The sequence below is a fragment of the Acyrthosiphon pisum genome, chromosome A2 (genome assembly GCF_005508785.2).
Source record: "Acyrthosiphon pisum isolate AL4f chromosome A2, pea_aphid_22Mar2018_4r6ur, whole genome shotgun sequence".
Classification (NCBI taxonomy): Eukaryota; Metazoa; Arthropoda; class Insecta; order Hemiptera; family Aphididae; genus Acyrthosiphon; species Acyrthosiphon pisum.
In genome coordinates this window covers 51,361,749-51,373,523 of record NC_042495.1, presented here as the reverse complement: position 1 = coordinate 51,373,523, position 11,775 = coordinate 51,361,749, and the positions used below count along the sequence as shown (strand labels likewise).

Below are 11,775 nucleotides of genomic sequence, written 5' to 3'. Positions count from 1 at the left end.
TTCAACATATTATGAAAACTCCAAGGATAGAATAACACAACACAATTATTATTATTGAAATAGAATAAAACAATGATCTAGGTCTTCTTTAAATCGTATTTATCGAACATACATTACTTTTACCAATGCATAACATATACCTACCTAGACATATATAGTTTACACAACTTAGTACTTACTAAGCAAAATATATTTAACACTTTTAAAAGATGATGATGTTTGATGCAAAAAATACATATAAATTAATATCCTTATATATATAATTCTACTGTACGTGTGTTTGTAAGCGAACTCCTCCTAAACGGCTAGACCGATTTTGATGAAATTTTTTGTATGCATTTGGGTGAAGCCCTGGATTGTTTAGATTCACAAATCATCCCCCTAGGTCCTACCAGGGAATGTGCTCAAACGGAGATTTAGAAATTTACGGTGGAAATTTTTGTTTATAAATGGTGGCCATGGGTTTTAAAATTATTATAATATAATAATAATTATTGGTTGCCGTGAAATCAGTGTATTCATTCAATGCATTTAATTTTGTTGTACGCTGTATTTTGATATTAGGTGTATCGCCATGAAGTGCTATTAGTGAATAGCTTCTTTATCAAGCCAACCATGACCAATGACCTATAATTGTATTATCCTTCCATTGTGCTTATTGTAATTATTTTTTATACAGATTGTACAAATAAAACAAATATGACAAAAAACAATATATGTATCGCAATTACTTAAATATTGAGCGTTTTATATTCACTTATAAGTTACGTACATAAAATAATGCCACGTCTTCATGGACGAGGAGGAAATATTGGTTGACAGACTCGGCATTCACAATTCTTCCAGCCGTTTAGGAGGAGTTCAGTGACAAACTTGGTAAAACCTTGATACTTTAGACTTAAATTATAAAGTTACGTACAAACAGGCAACAGCACGAGGTCCGCGATCTACCGCAGATAGATTGCCTACCTGATAATATACCTGCTGCGAATCCGAATTATTATTCCAGGCAACAGAAAAGTTGAGATACATTTTGAACACCATACACCGATCGGAAATTTATCAATAATATGAAATTAACAACGGGCGCAACACTGCGCCAGTACTTTACTAATACCGTCGTGGTACTGGCAGCCAATGCTGTCACCAGTACTGTCATATATCTGGGATGATAACGCTTTACCAGTACTGACAGTTACACTGGCGCGCTACTGGCTGCTAGTGCTGTCGTGCATCTGGGGTGATAACGTTTTACCAGCACTTCTTGAATACTGGCATTACAGTACTTACTCAGTACTGGTATTACAATATAACTACGTGAAAAAAATTCTATGTGATAAAAAATGCAAAACTCCTGCCGGCAATTCCACCGACGCGGGATTCGATCTCGTTAACCCACACTCCTATCAATGATTTCCTACCTAACGCTTAACCGATTGGGACACCTACCTAATTGTCAATTGGTGCCGATATTTTAGCATTTAAGCTGCTATTATTCGGCGCTGCGATGTGTATACTGTATATGTACTGTGGTGTACGTAACCTAAAATATCGAATGTACTGAGATATTTCAAATCCAAAATCCAAAATTTTCGACTACCTAACTTAAAATCGTTTTTGGGGTCAAACCGAAATCCCAAATCTCTAAAATATTTTTAAACTGAGATATTTCAAAAACAAAATACAAAATTTTCGACTACCCAATTTAAAATCATTTTTGGGGTCAAACCGAAATCCCAAATCTCTAAAATATTTTTAAACTGAGATATTTCAAATACAAAATACAAAATTATCGACTACCCAACCTAAACAACTTTCGATATTGTAATTTGTTTTTTTTTTGTAATTTTGTTTTCACGGTATACATTATTTATAAATACTGCTTGGGAGGGGGCCGTGGACCCTAGTGCCCCCCTTCCCTGAGGGCTGAGCCACCGCTGAAGTGAGGCCAAACTAAAATGTTGACATAGCTATAGGACCTGATACTAAGTGGCTCATCCAAAACCACCCTTAAACCAACGGAGTATGGGATATAACTACCTGCAGAGACACTGGTACTGACACTTAGCCTTTAGTCTTTACTAATAATTTATAGAGCCCTACGCCCGTGGTGCAAGGCTTGGCACTGCTACGAGGGACACTGGCTAGCCTTTACTTATAATGTATAGTATGGAGTTGACGCCCGTAGTGTGCCAGTGCTTAGCCTAGACTTGGTAACACTACGAGAGACATTGGCTAGCCTTTACTAATAATTGATAGGGCCTGACGCCCGTAGTATACCAGTGCTTAGCCAAGGCTTGGCACAGCTACGATAGACACTGGCTAGCCTTTACTTATAATGTATATGGCCCGTAGTGTGCCAGTAATTTACGAGTACTCGACCAATGCTTGGCACAACTACAAGATACACTAGGTGGCCCTTGCTCGCTAATCATTCGACACCTGTAGTATACCAGTATTGAGTGAACACTGGCTGCCAGTACTAGTTTTGCTGTACTAGTGCAATACTGGATACAATTTTGGCCAGTACTGTGCCGGAAGGGCTAGCCAACTGTTGGTAGCCTGTACAGGCGCATTACAGCGCCCTTTGTTAGTGTCGGCGTAAGACATAAATTTCCGATTGGGACGATTTTTCCGACGTGTGTGTCGGTATTGAAAACGAATATGGAGTTAGTACAATTAACGGGAAACGAAGTGCACGGGATCAACTTACTATAGTAATTATATAATATGCCAATTCATTATTTTATACGATTTAATGATTTGGATCAAACCAAATATTTTATTCAGGTTTCGGGTACTTATTTTTTGAATCGGTGTTGTATAGGTCTAATCCGATGGTATGTGATTTATTTGAGGTTTGGGTGCAAAGCTCTGGAGCTTCACTCCTTTTATTGATTTATTTAATTAATGATGGCTATAAATGGCTTATAAATTAACAGGATTACTTTAATATTTTATATTAATAAGTTGACATTTTCGTAAATAACTATTGTATTTCAGAATTCAGGTGGAATTAAATGAAGGTTCCCATTTAAGTATTTAACAATTAAAAGTTGATAGTGGTTTTATAATAGTTAAAAAAAATAAAGGTAGGTATTAATATTATAAAATAATTCAAATGTATAAGGTTGCCTCTATAGTCTGAGCTCCTACCTAAATTTACCAAATTTTTAACAAAATTTAATAATTTTTGTACAACGAGTGTTAGCCAAACAGACCACTTCTAAAATTAAAATTACTTTGTGGTTTGTATGTTCAACCAAAAGTCATATTATAATCATGTCATCTTTATGTATGAAAAAATATCTAAATTTATCGATTATAAAACGCTGTAGGTACGTTCACAAGATTTATGTATATATTGCCGTATCGGTATTGCTCGTTGGTAACATACACTGATACTTGAAGAATAAATAACTGTACTCTTATTTATTTTAAATTAACAATAATTTAATCAATAAGACATGTACAATTACATTGATAATAATATAATATAACATAATAACATTGTAATGTTTCTGATATAATAACAGATTTAAAATTAACTTTATATTAAATTGGTGAAGTCGTTTCTGCTACATTTATTTGAAGATAAGCAGTTCATCAACTACGCTATTTGATCGACCAAGTCCAATTTGCCTTGTTCCTAAGGCTCCCAACAATTTTGGCGACGAAGTTGCCAATTTGGTCCGGTTTTCATGATATTCTTTGGCAAAATGCTAAATTAAATATTCATAAATTAGGTATTTATAGGTTACAAAGTAAATCAATAGTATTTTGATACAAATTATAACTGTTTTTACATTGGACTTTGTAGTTATCACTAGTGTCGAGTTAGAGTTCGAGTTCGACTTAACGAGATTTTGATGAATATTGTTAAATTTTGAATTTTAAATGCTTATAAAAAAAAATCGTGCCTCTGTATTTTTAATACTATTTAACTGATATTATAAAAACTCATAAGGAACCTTGGATTAAATTTTCAGCTTTTTTTTGACCCGATAAAAAAATTTTCATTGACACTTATAGAAAAAAAAAAAATCAAATTTAAAATGTCAATAAATTGCTAAAAACGTTTCAAAATATTTTGAAAATTTTATTGTGTGTATAGAAAATAAAATAAACATTTGTTAATATTGTAATAATTTAAAGTATTTACGGTTATTTATTTTTGAATTACAACAAAATAAGTAAATTGTTCGATGAGAATACTTATATACTATTCTATGTACGTTAATTTACGACTGAATGTCGAGAATATTTAAACTTCAAACACTCATAAAAAATTTATTAGACATCCCGGTGAAATTTTTTTTTGTTACAGGTGGAATAACTATTACGTATCTTTTATTAATTTTTAAATTTTAGATATAAATAGAAAAAAATGTATGAATTTCTAACTCAAAATAGTTTGCAAATTTTCGTAATTTTGACGAATTTTGTCATAATTCTAACTTCATTATCCAATGAATAAGTAAATTATTTTGGATTTACTCTCAACTTCTTTTTTCAATTTCCACTAGCAACTTACGAGAGAACTTGTTTAAATTTTCAAGTTTTTTGACCGGCCGAAAATTATTTTATTGACTGTAATAAAATAAAAATATTCTTATGCTATTAATATCTCGAAATAGCCAAAATATTAAAAAAAATGTATTATGTATGGGAAATGGTTAAGTAAACAATTGCACAATTGCCCGACAATTGGTGAAAGTTTAAAGTATCTATACTACCTATTATTACGATTTTGTCGAAAACTGTCAATTTTGTGTCTAAAAAATCATCGTTTTAACTTAACTTTATTTTTTCTCGACAATTTTGAAAACTACTGTGAATTATCAATTTTGCTCTGTTAAAAGTACCAACTAAATTCACTTTCCTATCAGAAAATATGCTGAAGTTGAAAATCGAAGCATTATTTCTACTAGAAAAAAATGTTTATAGAAAAAAAAACCACACATAATTGTAAAATCAATACACCTATATTATTGCTCCACTCAGAATCTAAAATATCATTATAATAAATATTAATGACTATTATAACGGAAACTTGAAATTTAGTAGATGGATAGGCTGTAGGTAACTAAAATGTTTAATATAATAATGAAAAGACACTCATCAATATTGTAATAATGTATATAAATTATAAATAGGTACCTACAAAATCAATTAAACATCCACGGTACCTGCCTATATTCTGCAGTTAAAACTTAAAATATTTACCTGTAATTTGTAAGAATTAAACATGGTTTTTTCTCTTTTCTTAATCATATATTCAGTTGGTAATAGCCATCTATGTTCGTGGCATTCTTCTGCTGATGGCCGTTTACTGAAATATGAAAATAATAAATCAAAGTCAAATGTATAAAATAAACTGCAAGTAGTATAGTAGGTACCTATTTTCTTCAATAAAAGATATTGGTGAATTTTTTTTCTTTATTTTTTAAAGAAAAATATATGCTACTTACGTTGGTGTCCTTTTAAATAACAACATTAAAAATCTGGTGGCTTCTTGCGATAAGTCCTTGTACAGATATTCAAACCTATATCGGACAAATGTAATGTTTTGCCTGGTCTCCGTGTCGTTAGATCCTCGGAACGGAGACATGCCAGATAACAGAGTGTATGCAATCACTCCGAGAGACCAAATATCGGAGTATGGGTACGCAGGTTCATCGCACAAAATCTCCGGCGCTGCAGATTTAAAGGAATTAGTAGACAAAATGGTTAGTGATTATATAGATCACCAATCGATGGAATTCGATATAAAAATATAATTTACCTGTGAACTCCAAGACGCTATTTGCCCCAACAACTGCTCCTAGCTTACTGACTTTCTGCGCGCATCCAAAGTCGATCAGTTTGACGTGTATGGTCCGCACAGAAGCCATCACTATGTTGTCCGGTTGCAAATCCAAATGGGCATATCCTCGCCAGTGTAAATATTGCAATCCGTCTAATACCTACGATGTGAAACGCATAAGTTATGAACCAAGTGTAAATTACTTATCAGCCGTCAGGTCGGGTTTGGTTAGTATCTAAAATAACCCACCTTTCTAAAATGTATTTAGAGATATTATGTGGATACCTACCCGTATTTTATTGGTGTAACTATGGTAGCTAGGGAGTCCCTGCCAATATATAAACACTCCAACAATATTAGAAGCCCCAAAAATCTAAACTTCTATTCGATTTTAATTTTAAAATGTTATTCTGCAATCTGCTGTCGGCTTCGTTATCCATAGTGTGAACATATTATAGCTGATGGGTACATTACTATGATACCGTTTTTAAAATTTACATTTCTGTCTTGTAAAATTGCTAATTTATTTTTGGTCAAACATTTGGTAATTTTGAATTCTACTTTCTTGATAGTGACTTGGTAGATTTGAATAAAAAATATTATCATTATTTAATATATCATGTTGACTATAATCTCATAGCTCACAGGTTTCCCGAAAATGAGTATTGCCGAATATTTGACATAAAAATTGCTGACCCAGTGACCCCTACCTTTGACAATCAACCTTTTTTTTTCATATTTATTTAACATTTAAATAGTAACAAAAATGTTTTAATTTCCCAATTTAATATGTTAATATTATAGTATTACTTCAGTGTTATATAACATTAGTGTTAATATTCTACATGGCTTTAAATTATCAGTTAAAATAATAAAAATGATTTTGAAATATTATTTTATGATATAAAGAAGTTATATTTTAAATTAAAATTTGAGCTCATTTAAAATTCTTGAAAATACTATTTGTTTTTCTCTATTTTAAACTTCTCAGCAACATAAAATGTAAAGAAATTAATAATTAAAAATAAAATAAAAATAAATTACTTGAGCGACGATTGTAGCTACGGTTTGTTCCGAATAATGTTCTTTTGTTGATAAGTAAGTCAGTATATCTGCTCCTTGTAATTTCTCTTGAATAAAAACAGCAACAGGTGCATTTTCTAGCCTAATATTTAATAAAAACATGTAACTAATAGGGTATTTAATAATAGTAACAAATTAAAATTATAAGTAGAAGGTAGCAAGTGACTAGCAACTAACAAATACAAGTGACAAGTGTAAACATTACAAACCGTGGGGGGGGGGGGGGGTGCATATAAAGTAGGAAAATATATGCTAAGAATCGTGTTTGTTTATGATCTGGCACTTGATTTTATTTTTGAATAGTTGTAATAATATTTTTTTATAGGTACAAAAAATAAATATTTATTTAAGTTGATGATTGATGATGATTAAGGTAAGTAAATTATGTTTAAATGGTTTTATGAATTTAAATTAATAATAAAATACAATATTTCTTAGTTAAAGTGTTAGTATCATCTAATTGTTATATTTTCATTAATTGTATTTATATTCAATATATCATTACGACATTACTATATGAATATTGTATAGACAATTTACAAATATAATAGACAATTGTTGTATGATATTCCTTACTTAAAAGCCTCATAGAGGTATGCTATTCTTTCGTGTTTTAATGATTTAAGGACATTAAATTCGTGTGTAACTCGTGATTCAGTGTCCGGTGTAATCTCCAATAATTTCGCTACAACAATTGAATCATTTGATGTATTTATTCCTTTAAGTATGACGGAGAATCGCCCTCTATTTGAAAAATTAAAATAATTAATAGGGATATATAAATATAATAAGCATTGGGTAAGTTTATCTAACCTTGCAATTTCAGAAATAAAACGATATTTTTCGATAGGAGGCTGCTCAGCCCAATCTATTGGTTTATACTCAAGTGAATAATCTAAATTATTACGAGGCTCGTCACCAATGATTTCTCGTCCACTTTCAGTTATTATCTGTAAATTTAACATCGCCGATGGAACTTCCAATTTTTGCGCATCTATTTTCAATCATTAAGTTTATAGGATTTTAAATCTATATTTGACTATATTTTTTAACTAAGTATGAATCTTACCGGGGAAATGTGTTCGAACCATTGGTGAAGATGGTCCAGTTGGACCCCAAGCAATATAGTTCATTGCTGCTAATCTGAATTCATAATTTGTGTAAGGTCGAAGGTTTTGCATTAGCCAAAATTCGTGATCAATATTTTTAGCCACCAGTTCCCATTCACTTTCTATAATATAGAGTCATATTACGATTGATTGATATTTAAATAGCTTAGTTCATAAATAGATATAATATAAATTATAGGTTTTCTAATTTTAAAATTTAATTTTGGTGTATAATAATTTTAAAATTTATTTATATTCTTGTAGGTACTAAGTTATTTAACAAATGTACCTACTATACGTCCAGAACTTCTAAGGTAATTTTTAAATAAAGTTGATATTGTAATAATTTTACAAATCAGTTATACATACCTAGTTGATTAGTTACACAGCATTTTAAGTTTATACTTTATTTAGTTATCAAATACTATAAATTATCACAGTATTTTAATAAAATAATTACATGCCTAGTTAATTACATCGTAGGTACATAAAAATACAATACATTTCATTAAATTCTACAATTTACCATTTTCTCGTACTTCCAATTGATAGCATAATATTGGAGAATTTCCATCCAGTTTTGGATGGTCCCACCGTAATAAAATTTCAGTATCAGAATATTCCTTCACTATTGGGGCTTCCATAGGTCCAGGTTCATGTGCTAAAACGAGCCTTTTAAAGATTTAAATATTAGTATCTATGAATATCAAAACAAAATATATTAATAAAATAACTCAACTTACCGAGCTCTTGCTGTTGTTTGTCCAAATTTATTTCTCGCCACAACTTTATATATACCTAGATCCAACTCGGTTGCTGGATCTAATCTGAGAATTGATCTTCCATCATTGTCCTCTAACATTTTTATTCTATGACTTTCAGTTAAAACTATATCATTTCTATAATAAATTAATATTTATATAAGTAAAATATATTTATTTTACCTATGGTATTTTCAAAATAAAAACTAACTTGAACCACTGAACTAATGGTTTTGGTACTCCCACAGCTAAACACATAAGATCAGCTGGCTTATCTGGTTCAATGGGTAATTTTTGTGGCTTTTCTCTAAAGAATGGCGGCTGTCCATCAATTCTTGATTCTAAAATTGCTTCTGCTTCTACATGAGCAGTTGGTCTAGAACCTATTTCTTGTTTAAGTCTCCTTAATGTGTATATGTCAGCACCATATTTACTGATCCTCGCTTTTTGTTCATCTTCAATTTCTTCATCCATGATATCTGTAAATTTTCTTCTTTCACGAATAACTGGAGCCTGAAACAATAATATTTTGGATATGATTTGAAAATCTTACTCAGATTTACATTTTAAATGCATTATAATTATTTTGAAACTTTGATTACCTCCCAGTCTAAATGTGAATCACTTCCTCCTCTATGTGTTAAACTTTTACCTGCAACTTTCATATATTCCCTTAAACGCACTGGGAAGTTTGTGTCTCTTAGTTGTAGCAAATATGTATCGGGACCATATTGATAGTGACTCTCTGATTTAATTATCCCTATTTCTGTATCTATTGGCTCTTTGGATGGAAGTTTATCTTTCCATGACGGCACGTGTTTCTTTGGTGGCTTTATTTCTGGTTCTGGAGTAGGGCTAGGAGTGCAAGTGAAACCAGGTGGATAAATCATTTTTGATGGATGAGTGTATGCAGAAGATAATGGACGACGTCTATACCAATTTCTAGAAGACGCGTTACTATACCAATCTCTGAAAATATAAATAAATTGTATTAAACGATTAAAAATGAGATTTGAAATTTAAAAATCTTACTTCAAGTTGTTGTAATAATTTCGAAGAGAATCTGTGTTTATTTGACTAGTTCCTGCGGGTATATCTTCACCAAATTGTAACCAGGGATGTTGAAGAGCACTTATAACATCCAAACGATCATTAGAGTTGAATACTAACAGTTTTGAGATAAAGTCTCTAGCTAGATCGCTAATTTTGGTACTAAGTGTATAGGAACCACTTTTAACTCGATCCAAAGTATCAGCATCGTTTACACAACGGAATAATGACACCCCAGTTAAAAGTAAATGAGTTATCACTCCAACTGACCACATATCGGATGAAAGGTCAACGCCTTCTCCTTTAGCTATTTCCGGAGAAATAAACTCTGGCATACCATAGTCAACTGGTTCTAATTTTCTTCTATTGATTTTTCTGCTTAGTCCAAAATCACATAACTTTAATGTATCGCCTCCTGGGTGAGATATTAGTAAATCTCCAGGCTAAGAGTTTAGAAATGTAATAAATAATTATAAATAATTAAGTGTGTTCATAATTTGTTTATTTGTGTACTCACAGTCAGTCCCAAATGGGCAATTTCAAAATCGTGCATGTGCTTTAAAGCTTTCAGTAGTTGAATTATGTATAAAGCTATATCATATTCTGTGAGGAAAGAATGTTTGGTTAGAACATCCAAAAGCTCACCACCTCCAGCACTATGTTTTAAGTTAAGGAAATTATTGATGTTTTATTACAGTGTAGTACAGTGAAACCTAATTTAATAGAATCTGTCTCAACGAACAAAATTATTAAGCCCCTGAAAAAATACAGGTATTCAATATACCTGTCTATAACGAAACCTTTATATTACGGATACGGACTTACTGATAATGATGGACAATAAACTAGTCAAATATAATTTCATTTTTTCATGGAGGGGGTCCATATAATTTTTGCAACACAAGAATATGGGTTAATATTTTATAATCTCGTAAAAAAATGAAACAACGTTATGGTCCGTTAAAATTCCTGTTTAAAAAAAAAATGCCCTCCCGAATGCACCAAGTAGATTCACTTACCAGAAAAGTTACTGAAGTTGAAGTCCAGTTAACCAATAATGATTAGTTTAATAAAATAATAATATAAGATAAATTATGTATCAATTTTGTAAAAACGAATGATTGTAGTGAATTAAATGTACCATTTTCTCACTTTAAAAATTATATTAGATTCTGAGTCGAGCAATGAATGTATTGATTTTACAATGATGGATGTTGTTTTAAAATTTTTTTTTTTATTTGTGTCTCAGTTTAGGACAGTAAAAGTTTAGAATAGTCAATAGTCAATTGTAGAATAGTCAAAGTTTCCCAAACTTTTATAAAAAAAAAGAATTAAATATCAACGATTATTTTAAATTTTATTTTACCGACGATCGATGGGAAACCACGACTCACGATTGACTGCGAGTGAAAATAAGATGAAGAGACAACGCGGATTGAAAGAACCCGTGTTGAACCAAATATACCTACACAATACCTTACCGCCTAAAACTTCACAAAAAAAAAAAAATACCTTGCAAGACAAACTACACAACGAATGTGATAGATTCTTAAATAAAGCAATTCAAATAGGACAATTTTTAAATAATATAGCAAAGTATATGAATTAATTGTTATTAATCATAAATTATATCGATGGCTTAATTCAAAAATGTTGTAAGTACATTTTTTGACGAAAATGAGTCAAGTGCATAATAGTAAAGATAGCGGATTATTATGTGATAAGTACTACCTATAAATAATTAATAATTAATATTGTTATTTCTAAAATGTGTTAAGTCCTATATTTGTGTACTAATAACAGTTTTGCAATAATTTGTTAAGTGTGCACTTACAACATTTTTATCGTATATGAAATTTTTCCCGCTATATTGGGCGTGTGTTAAATAAATGTGTTAAGTACAGTTTTAATTTATTTATCTTTAAAATGTCTTCTACTCATAAAGAGTTCTTATATATTATTGATA

General features: G+C 30.8%; 1 protein-coding gene across 7 annotated transcripts in view; it reads right to left on the bottom strand.

Moving 5' to 3' along the window:
- Positions 1 to 3,463: 3,463 nt before the first annotated feature.
- The window catches only part of LOC100167996 (obscurin), a 71,176-nt gene continuing 62,864 nt past the window's right edge, over positions 3,464 to 11,775 (bottom strand). For 5 of the 7 annotated variants that reach the window (XM_008180783.3, XM_008180780.3, XM_008180778.3 and 2 more), the window contains 14 exons: positions 10,327 to 10,465; positions 9,792 to 10,252; positions 9,362 to 9,728; positions 8,971 to 9,272; positions 8,742 to 8,897; positions 8,525 to 8,670; positions 7,959 to 8,120; positions 7,703 to 7,883; positions 7,466 to 7,633; positions 6,851 to 6,971; positions 5,786 to 5,966; positions 5,472 to 5,697; positions 5,227 to 5,332; positions 3,464 to 3,722 (listed from right to left, as the gene is read on the bottom strand). In XM_008180783.3, coding sequence (XP_008179005.1) covers positions 3,585 to 3,722; positions 5,227 to 5,332; positions 5,472 to 5,697; positions 5,786 to 5,966; positions 6,851 to 6,971; positions 7,466 to 7,633; positions 7,703 to 7,883; positions 7,959 to 8,120; positions 8,525 to 8,670; positions 8,742 to 8,897; positions 8,971 to 9,272; positions 9,362 to 9,728; positions 9,792 to 10,252; positions 10,327 to 10,465 — 2,854 coding nt within the window. In that variant the 3' untranslated portion in view covers positions 3,464 to 3,584. The remainder of the gene's footprint in view (positions 3,723 to 5,226; positions 5,333 to 5,471; positions 5,698 to 5,785; positions 5,967 to 6,850; positions 6,972 to 7,465; positions 7,634 to 7,702; positions 7,884 to 7,958; positions 8,121 to 8,524; positions 8,671 to 8,741; positions 8,898 to 8,970; positions 9,273 to 9,361; positions 9,729 to 9,791; positions 10,253 to 10,326; positions 10,466 to 11,775) is intronic. The other 2 variants (XM_003241735.4, XM_029490802.1) reach the window with 1 other exon arrangement.